Source organism: Agelaius phoeniceus, chromosome 16 (genome assembly GCF_051311805.1).
Source record: "Agelaius phoeniceus isolate bAgePho1 chromosome 16, bAgePho1.hap1, whole genome shotgun sequence".
In the NCBI taxonomy this organism is placed as follows: domain Eukaryota; kingdom Metazoa; phylum Chordata; class Aves; order Passeriformes; family Icteridae; genus Agelaius; species Agelaius phoeniceus.
The window spans coordinates 1,007,075-1,029,688 of NC_135280.1; the positions used below are offsets into that span (position 1 = coordinate 1,007,075).

Consider the following 22,614-nt stretch of genomic DNA (forward strand, 5'->3'; position numbering starts at 1 on the left):
TAAGGGCTCAGCCTGGGACATGGGGAATGGGGGCTCTGGGACACCATTCCTGATGGTTTTATGGGGCTCCAGGACAGCATTCCTGCTGCTTTATGGGTTCAGGAATGGGGCTCTGGGACACCATTCCTGCTCCTTTATGGGTTCAGGAATGGGGCTCTGGGACACCATTCCTGCTGCTTTATGGGCCCAGCCCGGCACTGCAGCTGTGGCAGCCGCGCTGGGCCGGTCCCTGGGGCCAGGAGGGGTCGGAGCAGTTCAAATGGAATTTCAGGGTGGCTCAGGTTGCACGGAGCCCTCGGAGGTCACCGGCCCCGCCCTCCCCGCTCCCTGGAGCGCATCTCCGGCTCCCGGGGTGTCGGTGCCTCCAGGGCAGGCGGTGACGTGCCCAGCCAGGGACACCGAGGGTGGCTCTGCACGGAGCTGCTCCAGCCCCGGGGAGCTGCCAGGGCTGCTGCTGAGCACCGGCTGAAGCACAGCACTGATAGGGAGCTGCTCCTGTCTGTCTGCTCCGAGGGTCACGGCAGATAAACCGCCCCGGGACGTGAACTCAGCCTCAGCCAAGAATTCTTTTTCAGAGGGAAACAATTCACTGGCTCATACAGTTCACTAAATGTTTTCTTCTGAAGGCTGCAGTTAAAAATCTGTACTATTTTAAGAATTTGCCGCTCATTTGGATCCCTCCAGCCTGGATGCTGTGGGGCAGGAAGGTTCTTCTCCCCACCAGCCTCAGCCCAGCCCGGTGAGAGCCTGCGGGTGTCAGAGCCAGGGTTAGCGAGTGCAGAAGGTGCAGAATCCCTGACACCATCACCAGCAGCACTTCTGGACAGAAGACAGAGTCTGTGCAGTCAGGAGGCAGAAGGCAGTAGCTTTATTTTAGGGATAGCACATAGGCATTGGGTAGAGACTGAACTGTGAATATACATCGTCCCCTTATCAAATCATATCACCAGAAGTTCTGGCTCTTTGAAAATATTCACATAAAAATACCAAAGGGATTGGAGTTCTAACTATTTCAGAAAGTTACAACATGTAGCAAAATCTATGTACAGCATCTTCTCTCAGGACAGTTTCAAAAGAACCTCTGGCGGTTTAAATATTGGACATGTTTTAAAAAAAAAGGAAAAAAAATCAACGGAATGCAGTGTGCAACATCCAAAAGGGAGAGAGGAGCAGAGGGAGCATGGGCCTGTCCTGGACCTCTGGGAACACAAGGCTACCCACAACTACCTGGCACTTAAAGCTGTATAAACGGAGAACACTTGTGAAAATATACCTCACTTTCTACAGCAGGGTTTAAAAAAATACCAAAACCCGGAGATCCGAGGGTCGTAAGGTCTCCCGTAAATAATGAAATAATGCACCGGTCGGTGATTGTGTCCTTGAGCGGCGGCGGCGGCTGCGGGACACAGAGCCCTTGCTCTGGCCTCGGGGGAAGGCGGGACATACACGGCGCTGGCTGCGGGGGACAGAGAGACACGGGAGGACAGAGGGACACGGGAGGACAGAGGGACACGGGGGGACAGAGGGACACGGGGGGACGGAGGGACACGGGAGACGGAGGGACACAGGGGACAGAGGGACACGGGGGGGACTGGAGGGACATGGGGGACAGAGGGACACGGGGGACAGAGGGACACGGGGGGGACTGGAGGGATACGGGAGGACAGAGGGACACGGGGGACAGAGGGACACGGGAGGACAGAGGGACACGGGAGGACAGAGGGACACGGGGGGACACGGGGGGGGCCGGAGGGACCCGGGGGACAGAGGGACACGGGGGACAGAGGGACACGGGGGGGACTGGAGGGACATGGGGGACAGAGGGACACGGGAGGACAGAGGGACACGGGAGGGCTGGAGGGACACGGAGGGGACCAGAGGGACTCCCACGGGTGGGGTTTGCACGGAGGGGATGCTCACAAAGCACGGAGAGCTCGAGAGCCCCCGCAGGCGCATGCGGCGGCCGTGGAACGCTGTCCTTCCCTGCCAGGGGCACAACGGGGGAATCCAGGGGCCTCCGGGCAGCTGAGAGACACCCGGGCCATGGGGACAGAGGGACGGGCACGGGGAGAGGGGGGTGTGCACATCGGGAGGGGCTGTGCACATCTGGAAGGTGGCTGTGCACACTGGAGGATGGGTGTGCACACTGGAAGGTGGGTGTGCACATCAAGAGGTGGCTGTGCACACTGGAGGATGGGTGTGCACACCGGGAGGTGGCCATGGACACTTCTGGAGTTCCCTGGGATATCCCCCATGAAAACTGGTCCCACAGTAAAGGGGCTCCCAGGATCATGGAATCATTCAGGTTGGGGAAGCCCTCCAAGGTCATCCAGCCCAGCTGCTGCCCCTGCTCTGCCAAAGGCACCCCTGACCCAAGCGCTGTCCCCAGGTGGGTGCCACGTGCACAGACAGACTGACAGCTGTTGTATCAGCTTCAGAACCCCTCCGGGGGGATGCCCTGCTCCCCACTGCCCCTGCCGTGCCCCAGAGCAGCACCTGGGGCTGCAGGGGACTCCTGCTCGTGTTCAGGCTCTCGGGGATTCTGTGCTTTCCAAGGAGGCACGGAAATGCTCAGGGCTGTCTGCTGGCGAGCTCCAATAACCTCGTGCTGATGGTGTTGCTCTCTTGGGAGGGTTTCAAGGCCTGTCAGCCTCTGGCACAGCTTTGTGCGGAGCTGAGGGCCAGGAAGGACCCGTGAGCTGGAAGGATCAGACCGGATCCGTCCTCGGGACCGCGGGGATGTGCCAGAAGGGTCCTGCAGGGTTCCTGCTGCTTTCCACTGCCACTGGCTGCCAGGGGAGGGGAGCTGAACCTTCTGGGCCACCTCCAGGGCTCTCTGCTCCCCTGTTCCCCTCTGGGCAGGTGCAGCTCCAGCCCCTGTGCTCTGCCCCAGGGCAGAAGGGCTTGGAGAGGGGCTGGACAGGACTCAGCAGCATCCTCAGGGTCCCAGAGGAGCTGGAGGCGCCCTCCCTCCTGCTCATGCCCCTGCTCCTTTCCCTGCTGAGCTGCCCTGGCTGCCCGGGGGCTCCGTGGCTCTCCCCCAGCCCAAGGGGCCTGGGCAGAGCCCCCAGGCTCGGGCAGTGCCCATGGGGTGTGGGGAGGGTCTGCAGTGGCTGCTGGGGCCAGTCACAGGGGTTTGGGGACCGTGGGGCAGTGGGGTTTTACCAGATGGACACAAAACCCGGGCTCAGGGATCCCCTGGAGGTGGAGGGTGCTGAGGAAGCTCTGTGAGGACCAGTGCAGGGTTTTGTGTCTTTGTGTCACCCTCTGTCACCTGCGGTGCCGTCTCGGTGCCCGCCTGCCCCGACCCCTCTGTCTGTGACCCTGCTGGGTGGGAGCAGGAGGCAGCAGCGTATTTACAACCAGGCTGGACAGGAGCAAATTGCACTTTGTTGGCAAGGAACTGTTGCACCTCAGGTGGCTGCAGGCTGTCACCAGGCGAGGGGAGAGGCCATCCTGGGGCTGCGCTGGCTCTCGCCCACCTGCACATCACTGAGAGCCCGCTGTGGGACACAAAGGGCAGTGCTCAGGGGGCAGGAGGAGGTTAAGGGTGATGGCACAGGTGCCCAGAGCAGCTGGGGCTGCCCCTGGATCCCTGGCAGGGCCCCAGGCCAGGCTGGACAGGGCTTGGAGCAGCCTGGGACAGTGGGAGGTGTCCCTGCCATGGCAGGGGTGGAATATGGGGTGATCTTTAAGGTCCCTTCCAACCCAAACCATTCCAGGACTCCATGAACAACCACATCCCCTGGGGCTTGGGGCCTCCCTCAGTGTCCCACCCTGGCCCTGATTTGTGTGTCAGGAAAACTGCACCTTATCAGCATCAGAGAAGTTGCCTCTCACTCAGGTGCAGCTGCTCACAAAACCCCATCCCAGTCACACACAATGACACAGCCCAGTGACACCCCACAGGAGATACCTGCTGCCTTGGCAAGGTTCAACTCACCTCAAACTTGCTCATGAATTCTGCAAAAATGCCAAAGAAGGCTTCGGAAGTTGTCATTTTTGAGTCCTCCCCGAAGAAGGACAGCACCTTGCTGAACTCCTCCATGGCCTTGTGCTGCAGGTCGTCCAGGGAGCGCATGGCAGGCTGGGCACTCTCCAGGAAGGACTGCAGGGCTTGGCTTAAGGACAAAGAGCTGCTCCACGGCTCTGGCAGGGCTCCCAACCCTTACCGATCTCTTATCAGATGGCCGGGTCCCAACCCTTATCAATCTCTTATCAGATGGCCGGGTCCCAACCCTTATCGATCTCTTATCAGGCAGCTGGGTCCCAGCCCCCCTTATCAATCTCTTATCAGATAGCTGGGTCCAATCTCTTATCAGAGGGCTGGGTCCCAGCCCAGCCGGCAGCAGGGCACACGTGGAGGTGCTGCTGTCCCTGTCAGCACAGCTCCCAAGGACAGATGTCCCAGCCCATTCCTGGGGCTGTGCCGCACAGGGGCACCCCAAACCTGCTGCCCAGGCTGGCTGAGAGCAGGGGCAGCTCCCGGGGGCGCTCAGAGCTGGGCTCCCCCCTCACAGAAGGATACGGTCATGACAATGGCAAACCTGTCCTCGGCGGTGGCGGGCATGCTGTGACACGCCTTCTGGATGTCACTCACCGTGCTGTGCAGGTCCTTCAGGTCAGCTGTCAGGGTCCTCTGGTTCACTGCAGGGCACGGTGGGGTCAGCAGGGCTGGGACACGCGGGGTGGGACACACGGGGTGGGACACTCGGGCTGGGACACTCGGGATGGGACACGCGGGATGGGACATGCAGGGCTGGGACACTCGGGGTAGGACACTCGGGGTGGGACATGCAGGGCTGGCTCTGCTCCCACCGCACAGCAAGGTGAGGAGCATGGGCCAGGGGAAAGTTGTCCCCCTGCTTTTTTAAGTTTTTCTAAGCCTTCTGATGTTTGCATTCTTGTCACAAACTTTCTCACACGCTTTGTGTAAATAACTCATTGTTTTGCATTATTTTATGGAGCAGGAGTGTCGCAGACATCTTTTATGGAAAATCCTTTCCTTAGGATTTTTCCTCCTGAGAAGCTGAGAGGCCTCAGGAACAAAATGTAACCAATGGTTATCTGCTGCTGTGGGATGCAACAGGTGCATCTGGGATTGGGCCATGTTTGTAATTAATGGCCAATCACAGCCCAGCTGGCTCGGACACAGAGCTGAGCCACAAACCTTTGTTATCATTCTATTCTATTCTATTCTATTCTATTCTATTCTATTCTATTCTATTCTATTCTATTCTATTCTATTCTATTCTATTCTTAGCCAGCCTTCTGATAAAATCCTTTCTTCTTTTCTTTTAGTATAGTTTTAATGTAATATAGATCATAAAATAATAAATCAGCCTTCTGAACCATGGAGTCAGATCCTGGTCTCTTCCCTGATCCTCAGACCCCTGTGCACACTGTCACAGACTGTTGGTGTGTGCAGTGTCATTGGAGAGGTGGCACTGTCACCCTCCAACCCACTGGCACTTTAGGAAATCTATAAAAGTTGGAGTCAGAAATTAAACATTCCCTTTTCTTCACCTCGAGAACAGCGGTGTGTGCTCATGTTCTTTCGTGTCCTACAGTCACAGTCAGTCTGTCTGTCCACACCACTCTGCGCCCGTGTCCTGCTGCCCAGGCAGGGTGGACAGACAGACAGTCCTGCTGGGACCAAGCAGGTCACCAGGAGCTCTTGGTGCTCACGCCCAGAGCAGCCAGGAGAGCCCAAACACGGCCAGGACAGGGAGCACACAGGGCCATGGGGATGGACACCCAGGAGGGACACAGGACATCAGGACAGGGGGGACACAGTGCCAGGAGTGTGGGCAGCTGGGAGCCTCCAGTGATGGAAGGGTTATTTAAGAGTCAGGCCAGATACAAATTGCAGCTGGGAAAGCTCCAGGTACAGACCTTCCCCCAGTGGAAATTTACAGCTCCAGGCTGGAGTTTGCTCCTTTATTTGTCCACTGTAGTGCTAATTCCCAAGGGAATTGCTCACAAACAGCAGGGCAAGGTGGGCAAGGGGCATGCAGCTCGTGCTTGGTAGGGATTCAATGCATCATTTAAAATCACAGATTGTGGAATCATTTAGGCTGGGGAAGCCCTCCAGGGTCACCCAGTCCAACTGTTTCCCCAGCTCTGCCAAAGCCACCACTAACCCAAGCACTGTCCCCAAGTGCCACATGCACAGGGTTGTTAAATCCCCTCAGGGATGGGGATTCCAGCCCTGCCCCAGCAGCTGTGCCAGGGCTGGGCAGCGTTTCCAGGAAGGAATTTTCCCTGAAATCCCAGCCTGAGGCCGTTCCCTCTCTCCTGTCCCTGTTCCCTGGGGCAGAGCCTTGCCCAGGGGCAGCAGTGTGGGGTGACAGACGGGTGCCACCTCACTGCCACTGAGCTGGCCCTTCCCAAGGCTCTCCTCCTCCTGCTCAGGACCTTTCCTCACTTGCTCAGGCTCGGATCCTGCCCCTGCCAGGCTGTGCAGGGGCTCCTGGCTGAGCCCAGGCTTACACCCAGCCCAGAGGCAGTGCAGGGACACCCGGGGCCTGCAGCTCCCCTGTCCTTTACCTTTGGCAGCGAGCGGCACCGTGGGAAGGTCCTTGGCAAAGCCCAGGAGCTCTGGGAAGTGTTGGCTGAGGGATTTGGCAAGGATGTGCAGGAAGGTGGATTTCCCATCCACAGTCTTGGTCGTGTTCAGCTGCAGCAGAGCAGAACAAGTGAGGATCCCCCTGCAGAGGGAGCAGGGCTCACACACACTGGGGTGGGCTGCTCCACGTGCCCGGGGTTGAGGGTTAAACTGCACATTTAATGTTCACACACATTCAGTGCTCACAGATTAGGGCTGGGGAGATGCCCCTGTCCCATTGCAGCCCCTGTGGGGTGAGCACTCTCCCACCCACACCGGGGCCCTGGCCAGCCCGAGGTGAGCAGGATTCCCACCAGACTCTCAGCAGAGCCTCTCTGAAGTCCCCCCTGTGGGTCAATCCAGCCCCCTGCACCCTCCCTGGGCACCCAGGGTCCCTGTGGCAGCAGCTTTGTGGCACAAGGAGCTCCCGGCCCCAGGAGTGAGCTGCTCTCCTCACCTCGGTGAGGAAGTTGATTTTAAAGCCTGTTGTTTTGCTGGTCTTGGGCTGCCCGTTGTTCAGGTAGTTCCCCATGGCCAGCACGAACTGCAAAGAGGAGAGCAGGGCATGAGGGGCTGCTCACCTCCTGCCCCTGGGTCCTCCCGTCTCCCAGGACTCTGAATTTCTGTTCCCCCCCCATTAATGTGCAGACCAACACTGTCCCCATGGATTTAAGGAGCTGGTGGGGGCTCACTGGCCAGGAGCTACTGAGGAGTTTCATCACCCATCTGCAAATACCTCTGAGCACACAGCGACCTCATTTGTCCCACCTGGTTTGGTTTTTTTGGTGTTATTTTTTGTTGTTGTTTTTTTTTTAAAGCAAGCCCAAATGAATTAACGGCAATTTGGGACAGCTCATCTGAGGAGGGTCATGGAGGACCTGCAGTGGAATTTGTTCTCTCTCTGCCAGGCACAGTCCATGCCAGGACCCCAAAAACGCCTCCTCAGAGGGCAGGGCAGTGTGGGGGGCACAGGGACCAGTGGTGGCTGGCACAGGGAGAAGGGACCACTCTGACCTCCAGGATCTTTGCCAGCTTCTTGCTGCTCTTCAGCTCCAGGGAGGCCTTGCAGATGCACTCGTAGCTGGCTTTGATCTCCTCGGTCTTCTCCTGCAGGGTGGTCTTGAAGTGCAGACTGCGCAGGCGGATCTTGTACTCGGGCACCGACAGCATCTGGGCAAAGAGGGCAGGGCCACCATGTGCAGGGCAGGATCACCTTCTGCAGGGCCACCTTTTACAGGGCCACCTTCTGCAGGGCCACCTTCTGCAGGGCAGGGTCACCCTCTGCAGGGCAGGGCCACCTTCTGCAGGGCCACCTTCTGCAGGGCCACCTTTTACAGGGCCACCATCTGCAGTGCAGTGCCACCATCTGCAGTGCCACAGCCCCCCTGCACAGGACCTCTGCTGCCCTGGGCATAGAACAGGACATACAGGTGGCACAGGGAGTGGCTGGGCAGCACACAGTGCTGCCACAGGATGGGGACTTCCACACCAACACCCACGGGTGACTTTGTCAATGAAAAATAATTCAGAGCTGGGCAAAGTCACTGTCACCAGGGTGGTGGCTCTGCAGCTCTGAACCAGCCCCTGGGAGCTGCCAGACCCCTCAGGCATCAACTGAGCACCAGGTGTGAGTGTCCTCCTGGCAGGGACAGGCACACACAGCTTCACCCAGTGTCAGTGTGCTGCTGGCAGGGACAGGCACACACAGCTTCACCCAGTGTCAGTGTGCTGCTGGCACACACAGGCACACACAGCTTCACCCAGTGTCAGTGTGCTGCTGGCACACACAGGCACACACACAGCCCCAGTGTCAGTGTGCTGCTGGCACACACAGGCACACACAGCCAGTGTCAGTGTGCTGCTGGCAGGGACAGGCACACACACACTCAGTGTCAGTGTGCTGCTGGCACACACAGGCACACACAGGCACACACACAGCCCCAGTGTCAGTGTGCTGCTGGCACACACAGGCACACACAGGCAGTGTCAGTGTGCTGCTGGCAGGGACAGGCACACACAGGCAGTGTCAGTGTGCTGCTGGCACACACAGGCACACACACAGGCAGTGTCAGTGTGCTGCTGGCACACACAGGCACACACAGGCACACACACAGCCCCAGTGTCAGTGTGCTGCTGGCACACACAGGCACACACAGGCAGTGTCAGTGTGCTGCTGGCAGGGACAGGCACACACAGCCAGTGTCAGTGTGCTGCTGGCAGGGACAGGCACACACAGGCAGTGTCAGTGTGCTGCTGGCAGGGACAGGCACACACAGCCAGTGTCAGTGTGCTGCTGGCAGGGACAGGCACACACAGCCAGTGTCAGTGTGCTGCTGGCACACACAGGCACACACAGCTTCACCCAGTGTCAGTGTGCTGCTGGCAGGGACAGGCACACACACAGCCCCAGTGTCAGGTGCTGCTGGCACACACAGGCACACACAGCCAGTGTCAGTGTGCTGCTGGCAGGGACAGGCACACACAGCCAGTGTCAGTGTCCTCCTGGCAGGGACAGGCACACACAGCCCCTCCCAGAGCCTGGTACCTGCAGCACGAACTGGTCAGGCTCGCTGAGCTTGCCGGGGCTCTCCTTGTAGCTCTGGAAGCGCTGCACCTCCTCCCCGTCCGGGGCGTAGAGCAGCAGCTGCTTGATGTGGGACGGCTCCAGGCGATCCGTCTCCATCGTCATCAGGATCTGCCGCAGCTCCACGTGCGACAGCTTCAGGTGGGCGATCAGGATGGCTGCGGGGGGAGGCACGGCACCGTCACTGGGGGGCAGGAGGGGACACCGGCATGTGGCAGGGCTGGGGACTCAGTGCCAGGCAGAAATAGGGACACACCGCCCGGCAGGACAGAGAGACACACTGCCCGGTAGGACAGAGGGACACACTGCCCGGCAGGACAGAGAGACACACTGCCCGGTAGGAATAGGGACACACTGCCCGGCAGGACAGGGACACACTGCCCAGGAGGGACAAGGGGACAGGAGCGGGGACACACTGCCCGGCAGGACAGAGGGACACACAGCCCGGTAGGACAGAGGGACAGGAGCGAGGACACACTGCCCGGCAGGACAGAGGAACACACTGCCCAAGAGGGACAAGGGGACAGGAGCGGGGACACACTGCCCGGCAGGGACAAGGGGACACTGCCCAGCAGGGATAGGGGACAGGACATGGACACACTGCCCAGCAGGAATAGGGGACAGGAGTGGGCCACCAACCTCCCCCGGGAGTGAGAGCCGTGCAGGCGCCCAGGCAGGCACAGCCCTGGCTCAGGGAGGGCTCTCTGTCCCCTCCCTGGGACTCTGCAGGGGCTGCGTGGGGACCCAGGGGTGGCTCTGGTCCCGCAGCCCCCCAGGGCACAGCGTGCACCTCACCCACAGCCCTGGGACCAGCCCTGGGACCAGCCCTGGGACCACAGCCCCCAGAGCCAGGGGGGAGCCCTGGCAGGGTCCCACCGAGCCCTCCCACCCTGAGACACATCCTGGAGAGGCAGCACTGCCCCTGCACTGCTTCCCTGTAGGGGTCCCCAGGACCACCAGGCACATCCCATCTCCACCCTTCTCCAAAAAGTTCCCTCCTTGCCTTGCCCAGGCTGAGCACAGTCTGGGGCAGCTCTGGGCTGCAGGAAGAGCCCCAGTCCATCCCAGCTGAGCCGTGCCCATGGGATTGAGCTCACGGTCCTTCCCTTTACCTTTCCAGCTCTCTACATCCCACCTGTGGGCCCCTTTTGGGGGTACCTTCACTTACATGTGTTGTAGGCCTTTTTGTGGGACAAAATTTCAACCACGTCTTTCTTTTTAAAGTTTTCAGGCATGAGAGTTGGCTCTGGAAGAGAAACTGAAAGATTTAATGGTGGGTAAGGACAGGCTCAGGCGGCTCCAGAGGGAAGAAAACTGTCCTGCAAACAGTGAAACCATGAATGAGAGAGAGGAGGGCGGATGCTTTGCACACAGCAATGGCTCCAGGAATCCTTGAATTCTGCAATTCAAAGATCTCCCCAATGGAGGGCTCAGCTGGAGCTGAAAAAGGTAAAAGGAGAGGTGAAACACACAGAAAATCCCAGGCTGCTCGGAAACACCCTACAAACAGCATCCCCTGAGATGAGCCCCATTGCATCCCAGCTGGGCAGCCTGGCCCTTGCAGGACAGCTCAGACATCCCACTGGCTCCACTGGAATGCCTCCCACGGGATCCCACACTCCACACCCCAGCCTGGGCCTGAGGCACCCAAAGGCTCCTCTGGGTGGGGATCCCGTGGGCTGTGAGTGATGGGGGCTGCACAGCACAGAGCTCCAGAGCCGTCACCACAGCTCCTGGGGGACACCCACTGATTATCTGCAGAAAGAGTGAAGCGCTGCTGCTGGTGATTTCTTTGGACACAGGAATGTTTTCATGGCTTTTTCAGCATTTCCAGAGCTCTCAAGCACTGGAGCTGCAATTGGTGAAAGCCTCAAGCTGGGTTTCAGTGCCCAATGAAATGTGGAGAGAAAATAGATCGTGGCAGCAGGGATAATTAAGGGAGATAACGAAACCGTGTCCACCTTAATGATCCACTGTGCCCCCAGCCACGAAATCCTGAGGATGAACAAATTCATGGCACGGGTGATGTCCCAGACAGGCATTGCCTCGCTGCCCATCGAGCCCCAGCTCCTCCCAGCTCCTCCCAGTTCCTCCCAGCTGGTCCCAGGACCTGTTCTGGGGCTCAGTACTTACTCGTGGGCTTCTGAGTGCCAAAGTGCAGCTCCAGGTCGAGGTATTTGACCATATCACTGAGCTTGTCGTAATCAGAGTCTTCCCCGAGCTGTGGGGAGGAGGAGTCAGGAGCTGTGCTGGCACAGGGACAGCCCCTCAGTGCCACCTGTGCTGGCACCTTCCCTGTCCCTGTCCCCGCACTCAGCTCCTGTCCCCAGGGCAGGCTGGTGGCACCTCCTGGGATGGAGGCTCAGCCACTGCCCTGCAGATTCACTCAGCTCCTGGCACAGCTGAGATCCTACAGAGCACCTCTGTCTTCATTGCTCCTGGCACGTGATCCCCTCACTGAGGGATAAAATGGGAATTCCAGGAGCTTCGGGGATTTTTCTGCACGCAGAAAAATCACTGTGAAGAAGGATATTCCTCCCTGGAGTGCTGGGGACAGGGACCTGCAGGCTCTCAGTGCCTGTGGGACTGGAAGGTGATCCCACAGCTCCCCCCTGGCTGCACAGGGAATATGGCATGTCCTGAACACCGGGTGGGACCAGAGGCCGGGAGTTACACCCTGGCAAGGGACGGGATCCACCCCAGAGTTCTGCACCACTTCACGGCCACCATGCCAAAGGATTGTCCTGTCTTGTCTCACCCTCACCTGTGCTGTCCCCTCCACTGCCCTGCCCTGTCTGGGCTCTCCCATCACTGCTCCATCCATCCTCATCCTTTCCCACTGAAACCCCTCCACAGCTGCAGGACACATCTGGAGGCAGCCCCTGAGGGCAGGGGAGCGCTCCCCAGGATGCTGCAGACAAAATCAGCAGCTCAGGGGCTTCCCAGGGCCTCTCCCAGCCCAGCAGTTGTTTTCCAAACAGCTGAAGGATGCACGGGAGCCCTGCAGAGCCTCAGCACAGGTCACTGCTCCCCGGGGCACGGCTGGGACCCCCGTGCCTCCCCTTTCAGTGCCATACCTGTCCCCAGATGGTGCCCTCCGAGTTCTCCACCTGCTCCCAGCGCAGCCTCTTGACGCTCATGTGGTTGGAGTCGCTGCGGCGGTGCAGCAGCCCGCGGTGCAGGGCGGGGGCGCAGGGCACGGGCGGCGGCGGCGGCGGCGGGGGCGGCGGGGGCGCGGGGTGCAGGTGGCTCCCCAGGGACTTGGGGCCGGCGGCCGCGCTGCCCTTGGGGGCCTCGGCCTTGGCGGGGCCGCTCTGGGGCTCGTGGAACTGCAGGGGGGGCGGCGGCGGCGGGGGGCTGAGCGGAGGGGGGGGGATGTGGTCCGAGAGCGTGGAGTAGGTCAGGGAGCTGCCCTCGTCGCTGCTGCTGATGTACTCGCTGCTGCTGACATCGTTGGTGACGTAGCTGCCCTGGTCATCCTGGAAACTCATCTGGGGGCGCACAGAGCAGGGGCTGAGGGTGGCACCTTGGCCTCCACCCACCCTCCATCCTCCTCATCCTACATCCAACATCCTCCTCGTCCTCCATCCACATCTTCCATCCTCCTTGTCCTCCACCCACATCTTCCATCCTCCTCATCTTCCATCCACATCCTTCATCCTCCTCATCCTCCACCCACCATCCTCCATCCTCCTCTTCCTCCATGCTCCTCGTCCTCCATCCACATCCTTCATCCTCCTTGTCCTCCACCCACCATCCTCCATCCTCCTCATCCTTCACCTCATCCTCCATCCTCCTTGTCCTCCACCCACATCTTCCATCCTTCTCATCCATCCATCCCCCATCCATCCATCCCTCCATCCATCCCTCCATCCATCCCTCCATCCATCCATCCATCCCTCCCTCCATCCATCCCTCCATCCATCCATCCATCCATCCATCCATCATCCATCCCTCCATCCATCCATCCATCCATCCATCCATCCATCCATCCATCCATCCCTCCATCCATCCCTCCATCCATGAATCCCTCCCTCCCCACCACCCCGCTGTGTCCTGCCCCTCCTGCCACCTGCAGAGCCCAGGACGTGTCCCCTGAGCCCTCACACGGGCATCTCCGTGCCCAGGACACCGCGGCTGCTGCTCTGGGGAGCCCGTGGCGCACTCACCTCCTCGTAGTCGTTCTCAGGGGTGAGGAACTCGTCCACGATGGTGACGCGGTGTCCCAGCTGCTCGCTGAGGGCGTCCAGGAAGCGGTCGGTGTCGCGGCTGCGCGGGGGCCTCGAGAACGTGAACAGCTTCTTCCGTCGCGACAGCGGCGAGCACGGCCGGCGCTTGGGCGACGGGGCCGGGCTGCTGTCCAGGCTCACGTAGGGGTTGGACTCGGTGCTGCAGGGCGAGGCCACGCTGCTGTGCAGCCGGTAGTAGCAGGGCTGGCTCGCCAGCTCGCTCGGCCACGCCAGCCCCGGCTTGCGGCCACCTGCGGGACAGAGCCCGGGGAGCTGCGTGGGTGCGTGTCCTGCAAGCCCAGGCATGGGAGGCCCAAGGAGAGGAAAGAGGGGAGCTTGCCAGGCTGTGATCCCGTGGGATGAACCATCCCCACAGCGCTGCCCTCCGGCAGCCAGAGCTGTTCTACTACAGCCACGTTGCTGAGGGTGAGGCATGCAGTGGTTGTGGGCAGTGTTTTTTGGAGCCCTCCTATTTTTCGGATATCTTGTTCACCATTTAGGCTGTGAATGATGGAGCCTGAGCATAGGAAGAGCATGGCTTTGAAGAATGCGTGGGTTGAGATGTGAAGGAAGGCTAGTTCGGGGAGGTTTAGTCTGATTGTAACTATTATTAGTCCTAGTTGCCTTGAAGTGGAGAAGGAAATGATTTTTTTTTAATGTCATTTTGGGTAAGAGCGCATGTGGCTGCAAATAGTGTGGATAGGGCCCCCAGCATAGGCATAGGGTTAGGGCAGTTTGGTTGTTGCTGAACAGGGGGTGAGTTTGGATGAGTAGGAAGATTCCAGCTACTACCATTGTGCTGGAGTGGAGTGTGCTCTGCAGTGTCACTGACATGTTTTAGGGAAAATCCTTTCATTAGGAGTTTTTCTCCTGAGAAGCTGACAGGCCTCAGGAATGAAATGTAGACAATGGTTATCTGCTGCTGTGGAATGCAACAGGTGCATCTGGGATTGGTCTCATGTGGTTGTTTCTAATTAATGGCAAATCACAGCCCAGCTGGCTCAGACTCTCAGTCAAACACAAACTTTTGTTATGATTCCATTCCTATTCTTTTCCTTGCTAGCTTTTTGATTAAATCCTTTTTTTTCCTATTCTTTTAGCATAGTTTTAATATAATATACATCATAAAATAATAAACCAGCCTTCTGAAACTTCGAGCCAAATTCTCATCTCGTTCCACTCGGAGTGCCTGAAAATCCCGCACTGCAGGGCCAGCCCTGCGGGTTCCCTCACCCGAGGAGCCATCGCTGCTGCCTTGTGACATGGCACCAAGGGGACACTGCCTCGTGCCCCACCCGCCTGGCCAGCACCACCCGCTGTCCCCCGAGGTGCCCAGAGGTACCTGCAGCGTGCGGCAGCTCGGGGCCGGGGGGGGACGTCCTGTGCAGGGCAGCGTTGCCCACCTTGCCGGCAAAGCCCCCGATCAGGCGGTTCTCCAGCTCTGCATACACAGCTGACATCTGGGGGAGGACACAGAGCTGCTGCCATGGCCAGGGCCTGAGGAGCCCCAGAGACCTGGGGACAGGGCAGTCCCCACAGACCCGGCTGCCCAGACTTGTGGCTGCCATGGATCCCTGGCAGGGCCCAGGCCAGGCTGGACAGGGCTGGGAGCCCCTGGGACAGTGGGAGCTGTCCCTGCCATGGCAGGGGTGGCACTGGGTGGGCTCTGAGGTTCTTCCAACCCAAATCTTTCTGGGAGTCTCTGGCCCACCAGTGCCCATCTCTTACTCCATAAAGGGGGGGCTTCACCCCAGCCCTGTCTGAGCCCCCCAAGAGCCTCCCAGTGATGAGGCTGCAGGGAGACACTGGCAGACATCAGCCTCGTTAAAGGTGACTGATTGCCCAGGGAGGTGACCCCAGAGAGGGGCTCTGAGGAGGGGCACCCCAGCCCCTGCAGGTATTCACCCACACACACACACCATTCCCTTTTCCTGCAGCCCTGTGCTCACAGCAAAGGAACCAGGCTGCCTTCCTGCACACACCACCCCACAGAGGTGGGCAGAGCCCACAGAGGAGTCCCCTGCCCATCAACCACACCATTTTGGGGTTGGGTGTCTCCGGCAGGGACGTGCCATCTCCAGCCTGTCTCTCTCCAGGGATCAGGCGGACGGGGACCTCCACGGTGTCACTGCCTGCGGGAGGGAGAGACAAACCAGTCACTGCCCTGTCTGTGCCCCAGCCCCACAGCCCTGACCCACATGGGGCCCCCGTGTCCTGCTGGGACCCAGAGTGACCGCCCTGCCCCAGCTCCCGGCCCTGGGGGTCCCGAGGGAGCAGTGCAGGGCAGCTTTGGGGGCAGCAGACAGCTCCAAGCTGCTCTGCTCCTCCCTCGGGGCAGCTGAGGACAGGGCTGCTCCCCACAGCTGGCCAACATCTGCCCAGACACAGCTCCCTGCAGCACACACAGCTGTTGGCTGCTCTCCAGGCTCTAATCCCCTCCAGAAGAGCTCCTTGGAGCCAGGGCAGAGGATCTTCTTCCCCTGGGGAGTGTCTCAGAGCCCCCTGACAGCTGAGGGACACCACATGGCCAGGAGGCCCTCAGGGGGGTCAGGGGGAGGTCGTGCTCAGGAGCGCAGCTCCAGGGCCCCTTGGCACCAGCCAGGAGAGATGGAACAGGCAGGTCTGTGTGCCCTGAGGGGACGCAGGGCTGGGGCCACCAATGGGGCTTGTCAGGAGTCCCAAAGTGGCCCTGAACCATGGTCTCCTTCCTCACATGGATGTCACAAGTGTGGTTTTCCCTGTTAACTGGATGGACTCTCAGAATGCTCAGAGGGAAGCCATAAATTTTACCCCCAGAAAGGGGGGAGGGCCCAGACCAGCAGGAGCAGTTCACATCCGAGTAATGGAAGGGGTTGGAAATAACATTCAGCCTTATGATCAAGTGGTCCCTTTATTGGATTGGTTCTTTCATTATGGAATTGCTGTCCCTGGAGGTGTCCAAGGCACCTCTGGATGTGGCACTGAGTGCTCTGGGCTGGGTGACAAGGTGGGGATCAGTCACAGGTTGGATTTGATGATCTTGGAAGGCTTTTCCAACCCAAATGATTCTGTCATTCTATAATTCTGTGATTCTGTTTCTCAACACATAGATTTCCAACCAATACCTCACTGCTGGCCCTCTGACCTCCCTCCACCTTTGCCTCCATCTTTTCCCATTGTTCATGCTTAGGAATAGGTCAGGAATTTGTCCTGGGGCAGAGCAGGACACAGCAGGGACAGCCCCATGTCCCAGCCCCAGTCACCCACCTGCTGCCCCCTCCTCAGATCAGGGGATCCAGCCCCTCTCACCCACCCTGTCCCCTCTCCTCAGATCAGGGGATCCAGCCCCACTCACCCACCCTATCCCTCCTCAGATCAGGGGATCCATCCACACTCACCCACCCTATCCCCCCTCAGATCAGGGCATCCAGCCCCTCTCACCCACCCTATCCCCCCTCAGATCAGGGGATCCAGCCCCTCTCACCCACCCTGTCCCCTCTCCTCAGATCAGGGGATCCAGCCCCTCTCACCCACCCTATCCCCCCTCCTCAGGGCAGGGGATCCATCCCCACTGACCCACCCTATCCCCCCTCAGGGCAGGGCATCCAGCCCCTCTCACCCACCCTATCCCCCTCAGATCAGGGGATCCAGCCCCACTCACCCACCTGCTGCCCCCTCCTCGGGGCGGGGGCTCCTGAGGCTGCCCCGGCACAGGGAGGCTCCTCGGATGGAGCTGCGGTACCGATCCTCAGCCTCTGCCTCGGCTGCACAGGAAACACCTCTGTGAGGCACAGGCAGAGCCACAGCTCCCACTGCTCCTCCTCACCCTGCAGGGGTACCCCCAGAGCCCCCCAGGGCACTCACAGCAGCTGCCATTCCCAGGGAGCTGCTGCCTCCATCCCTGGAGCTGAGCAGGTTCCAGGGGCTCCTGCCAGCACAGGGCAGGGATGGGTGCTCAGGGATGGGACATCCAGTGCCTTTTCCAGCAGGATTGGCATCCACCAGCATGGCATGGCCCACGTGGAACTGCAGCCCTGAGCTGGGCTGGTCCCAGTAAACCCTTCCTGCCCCCAAGGGAGGAGGAGGAAGAGGGGCCAGGCCTGCAATGGTGCCTGGAGGGAGCACATGGCCCATGCAGTGTCCATGTGCAGCTCAGGGAGGCTCACAGGATGGAGCACCCATCCCTGAGGCACCCAGCACTGGGACATGGGAGATCTCCCAGTTTGGGGCCCAGGGGAAGGACCAGCCCAAACCCAGAGATCTCTGGCCATGGTGCTGCCAGGCACAGACACAGAACAGACCACAACAACCAACACTGCTCATGTCCAGAGACTGCCCCGTTCACCTGAGACACTGAGAGGAGCCAGGGACCAGCCTGGGGCTGGGAACAGCAGCCTGGGACAGGGAGATCTGCTCCTGTGCCTCCCTCCTCCCCTGGCTGGGCATTGCTGCTCTGCATTGCTGGAATGCAGCTGTGAGCTGCACACTAACCACAGGGCATGAATTCCTGGGAATCCACAGCCCACACAGAGCAGAGGTGCCTGGGTGCAAACCCAGGGTGCACAGAGCACAGGATCCCATGCACAACAGGGAGGATTTGCACCAGGACTTGGAGCTGTTCTGTTTCCTGCCAAAGTCACTGTGTTCCTCCAAAACAACACTTATTTTACCTTTGCTGAGTCTAAAATTAACACATCTGTGTGAGCAGCTGAGAATAGCAAAATTGGAAGCAATTAAGAGTGCAAATGCACAGATTAGGACATTTCACGTCAAACCTGCTCTCCCCGGTCCTCTGGTGGCTTTGTGCTGCCACAGAACCGGGTGAGGGTGATGCTGAGGGGCACCAGGGACAAGGGGCATCACCAACTGCCTCTGTGTCTTCTTGGGAGAGCAGCACCACCTCTTCCAAGCAGGGACGTTTCTGTGGCATCCCAAGGACGCCGTGTCACCCTTATTTCACCTCTGTGATCTGAATGCTGCCCTTCCACCGGCTGTTCTGCACTTCCTCACCTCACCTGAGCAGCTTCCACAAGCCCCCAGAGTCAGTCAGCCCCTGTCTCTCCTCTCCATGCAGTTCCATTCCAAAACTGTGCCAGCACAGGGACTGAGCTCCCAGCACCCGTCAGGACACGGCGTGTCCCTCCTGGGACCTGCCTCTCACCTGCCAAGGCCTTGCACCCCAGAAACCTGTCAAGCTTTTGCTGGCAGTGCTCCTGCTCCTCGTAGCTCAGCAGCTGGTAGATAAACTGCCAGAGGACTTGCTTGGCTGGGGTGTCCAGCACCGGGTACACATCCACAATGAGAGTGTCAATGGTCCTGCAAAACAGGAGAGGGCTGGGCAGTGAGGGTGTCAGTGTTCCTGACAAACAGGAGAGAGCAGGGCAGTGAGGGTGTCAATGTCCCTGTAAAACAGGGGGAGAAGGCAGTGACAGTGTCAGTGTTCCTGACAAACAGGAGGGTGGCTGGGCTGGCAGCTCCTGGGGCCAAAGGCTCCATGTGATTTAGGTGTGTAGATTGGGGAAAAGGGCTGTTGGGAACAGCTGAGCACCCTATCCCATGAGGATAGAACAGCCTGCAGCAGGATGAAATTCTGCCCTGGCACAGGTGCCAGAGCAGCTGGGGCTGCCCCTGGGTCCCTGGCAGTGCCCAAGGCCAGGCTGGACGGGGCTGGAAGCACCTGGGACAGTGGGAGGTGTCCCTGGGACAGTGGGAGGTGTCCCTGCCATGGCAGGGGTGGCACTGGGTGCTCTTTAAGGTCCCTTCTAACCCAAATCACTCCATGATTCTGTGACAGCCTCTGATAAAGCACTTGGGAGACCAAGCCAGGGCAGGAAAGGAGGTCACTGGTGGGATCTGGAGAGTGCCAGGGGATGTGGCTGGATCCTGCACAGGACAGGGGGATGTGCTCCATGGCAGGGCCAGGGCTCTGCCAGCCACACCATTCCTGTGCTGCAGCCAGGATTCTGGGAAGAGCAAGGAGACAGGGATGGAAACGTGGAGGGATTTACTGACAGAGTAAATGTGATTTACTGACAGAGGTGGAACAGGATCCACAGCTGCCAGGGACAGCCAGGCTGCAAGGCAGCTGCACTGGGGGAGAAGAGGTGACCAGCTTAACCTAAAGGAACCAAAACTGAAGGGTCTGCCCCATTCCCAGGCAGGACAGCTGGGCTGGGATGAGCTGGTGCACAGGGAACACCTGGCTGGGGAAGCTGCAGAGCACAGAGACAGCAGAGCTCCTGTGCCAGGTGTGCCCTGCCTGACAGTGACCCTGGCACTGCCCAGGTGTGCCCTGTCTGAGCCACCCTGACACTGCCCCAGGCCAGGTGTGCCCTGTCTGACAGTGACCCTGGCACTGCCCCAGGTGTGCCCTGTCTGATCCACCCTGGCACTGCCCAGGTGTGCCCTGTCTGACAGTGACCCTGGCACTGCCCCAGGTGTGCCCTGCCTGACAGTGACCCTGGCACTGCCCAGGTGTGCCCTGTCTGACAGTGACCCTGGCACTGCCCAGGTGTGCCCTGCCTGGCAGTGACCCTGGCACTGCCCAGGTGTGCCCTGCCTGGCAGCCACGCTGGCAGTGCCCCCGTGCCAGGGGAGGGGTCCCAGCTGGCAGCAGTTACCGGTGGTGGAAGAAGCCCTCCAGGGCCTTGCAGACGGTGAAACGCTCGGGGGGGGTCAGCAGGTGCTCCAGCTGCTGCGTGAACGTCCTCCCCTGGATCTTGATGCTAGAGGGGAGAATCTCTGCCACCCACTGCAGGGAGGTGAGGGCCGAGGAGCTGCTCGGGGACTCAGCAGAGTCAGAGTCTGCAAAATAAACATTCCATCTTTCCTTGGCTTCTCTTGAGGGCCCTGGAGCAGTTTGAGGGCCACTGGCTGCGTGCTTTGGAGTGGGTCAGGCTGGATGGGCTTTGGAACAGCCTGCTCTGCTGAAAGGTACCCCTGCCCAAGGCTGAGGGGTGAAATGAGAACACCTTTAAGGTTCCTTGCCACCCAAACCATCGCAGGTGCTGCGGCTCTGTGCTGCAGGGAGCTGCTGGGGCTGGGCTGAGTGCACCTGCAAACCAGTTGGGGCATCCCAGGGCTCCTCAGGTGGGGCTGAGGGGAGCCCAGTGCTGCTCCAAAGGGAAGAGCCAGGCCTGGCTCCCAGCTCTGGGCAGTTGGGAGCATTTGGGAGCCTCCTCAGGGCTTGGGGCCCACGCTGGGCCCAGGGAGGGGGGGATCCTGCCCTGCCCCAGGCACTGATCCCTGCTTTGGGATCACAATCCTGCACAGCTCAGCCCACAGGGTTGGGTTACTGCAGACAAGGACAGCACACACTGCACAGGAAGGACACTGGGGACACACCAGGGACAGCCACACAGCAGGATGGAGAGCAGCCAAGCCTGGGACCCAGCCTGGTCCCACCGTGCAAGGGCCACGTGCCCTGGGGAGAGGAGCAGGCCCAGGCCGTGTGTTAGACCTGCCCAGCCCGTGGGGGTGCCCAGCCCATGGGGGTGCCCAGCTCGTGGGGGTGCCCAGCAGTGTTAAACCTGCCCAGCCTGTGGGGGTGCCCAGCAGTGCTAAACCTGCCCAGCCCATGGAGGTGCCCAGCCCATGGAGGTGCCCAGCCATTCCCTCCTGCCCCAGGGCTGGGCAGCTGGCTGGGCTGGCTGCTCTGCAGACCCCTCCTCTGCACTCTCACCGTTGGAGAAGCTGACGATGCCCTCTTCCACCACCAAGGTGGGCATGGCCCCGCTGCCCTGCAGCATCGACACCACCTTGTCATGGGAGCAGTTCCTGCAGCACAGAGAGCCTGCTCAGAGCTGCTCCAGGGCAGCAGGGAGCACACACAGCTGGCAGCTGCCTTCCTCTGTCTTGGGAAAGCCTCCTGGTGCTGCTCAGGGCCTGAGGGGTTCAGGCCCCACTGTAATTCCCTGGGTTCTCTCCACCTGTGCTGCCCCAAGGGGGAGCCTGGGCCCTGCCCCACAGGTGGGCACCAAGGAATAACCATGGCAATGCCTGTGCCCACCCTGAGCAGTGCCAAGGCACAGTTAAGCTGCACCCAGACCCAGAAAATGATTTTTCCTTTAAATAACACAGCGCTGCAGGTCTGTCCTCGCCTGCCCTAATTCTGCATGAGAAGAAAAGGCAAGGTGAACATGAAGTGTAATTTTGTAATGAAAAAATCTCGGGATGCCCTTGGAGAAGGGTATGGGCCAGGCTGGGACAATGCCTGCCAAAAGCAGGGCTCAGAGGACAATCCTCAGCTCGGTCTCCTTTTTCTGGCAGTGCTGCATCAGCCAAGAGTTCGCTGGATCAGCTGAAACATGAGAACCTGAGCCCTGACAGAAGCAGCATCGCTTTAACCTTTAAATATTCATCACCCTCTCTTGTCCTGCAGCCTCCTCTAACCCTTTGCTCTTGGTTTTTATGCAGAAAGACCCACCCAAGGACACAGCACTGGCGAGGGGCACGAGTCCCTCTGGTCCCATGGCTTTGGTGCACAAACAACACTCAGAATGAACTCCTGGGTACAAATGGGATTCCCACCTGGCTTTAATTCATGATCCCCTTGTGGGAGCGATTCCTGGGCTGGATGGGGCTCTGCTGCTCTCCAAAGCACAACCTCAGGTGTTCAACACCTACAGATTAACTCAGAGTGCCTGGAACTGGGGGCTGCACTCAGAACCCAGGCTATAGAAACTGTCCTGCACAGAGAGCTCAGAGCAGGAGCAGGGCTGGAGAAAATGCTCCTGTGAGAGCCAGGTGTTGTACAGCAGCTGTCCCCAGCTGTCCCCTCAGGGCAACCCCCGTGCCCAGCAGCACACAGGGACCAGGGCCAGCAGCTCCCCTTGCCCAAGGGTGTGCCCAGCCCTGGGTGCCCAGCCCTGGGTGCCCTGCACAGCCCCTACCTCATGTCCAGGCCGTTGAGGAACAGGATCCTGTCTCCAGCTTTGAGGGCAGCCTTCTCTGCAGGGCTCCCTGAGGGCACAAAGGGGCTTCAGCTGCTGCTCCCCTGCCTGGGACGGGCGGCCAGGGACACCCCAGGCAGGGACCCCTGCACCAGGCACCCTTCACCCAGCTGGGTGCAGCACTGGTGGCATTTCAGGACGGTCACTGAACACATTTCCCACTTCTCCCAACAAGGAGTGTGTCACTGACATGTTTTCTGAAAAATCCCTTTGCCAGGATCTTTTCTCCTGAGAAGCTGGGAAGCCTCAACTTCTCCATGTTTT

General features: G+C 59.7%; 1 protein-coding gene across 8 annotated transcripts in view; it reads right to left on the minus strand.

Moving 5' to 3' along the window:
- Positions 1–845: 845 nt before the first annotated feature.
- The window catches only part of GRID2IP (Grid2 interacting protein), a 41,533-nt gene continuing 19,764 nt past the window's right edge, over positions 846–22,614 (minus strand). For 4 of the 8 annotated variants that reach the window (XM_077187159.1, XM_077187157.1, XM_077187162.1 and 1 more), the window contains 18 exons: positions 22,291–22,360; positions 21,081–21,175; positions 20,020–20,203; positions 18,561–18,715; positions 17,065–17,163; positions 15,458–15,552; positions 14,763–14,880; positions 13,361–13,671; positions 12,269–12,682; positions 11,325–11,412; positions 10,360–10,449; positions 9,153–9,349; positions 7,622–7,777; positions 7,065–7,151; positions 6,550–6,679; positions 4,529–4,647; positions 3,944–4,108; positions 846–3,503 (listed from right to left, as the gene is read on the minus strand). In XM_077187159.1, the coding sequence (XP_077043274.1) occupies positions 3,432–3,503; positions 3,944–4,108; positions 4,529–4,647; positions 6,550–6,679; positions 7,065–7,151; positions 7,622–7,777; positions 9,153–9,349; positions 10,360–10,449; positions 11,325–11,412; positions 12,269–12,682; positions 13,361–13,671; positions 14,763–14,880; positions 15,458–15,552; positions 17,065–17,163; positions 18,561–18,715; positions 20,020–20,203; positions 21,081–21,175; positions 22,291–22,360 (2,645 nt within the window). In that variant the 3' untranslated portion in view covers positions 846–3,431. The remainder of the gene's footprint in view (positions 3,504–3,943; positions 4,109–4,528; positions 4,648–6,549; positions 6,680–7,064; positions 7,152–7,621; positions 7,778–9,152; positions 9,350–10,359; positions 10,450–11,324; positions 11,413–12,268; positions 12,683–13,360; positions 13,672–14,762; positions 14,881–15,457; positions 15,553–17,064; positions 17,164–18,560; positions 18,716–20,019; positions 20,204–21,080; positions 21,176–22,290; positions 22,361–22,614) is intronic. The other 4 variants (XM_077187158.1, XM_077187165.1, XM_077187163.1 and 1 more) reach the window with 2 other exon arrangements.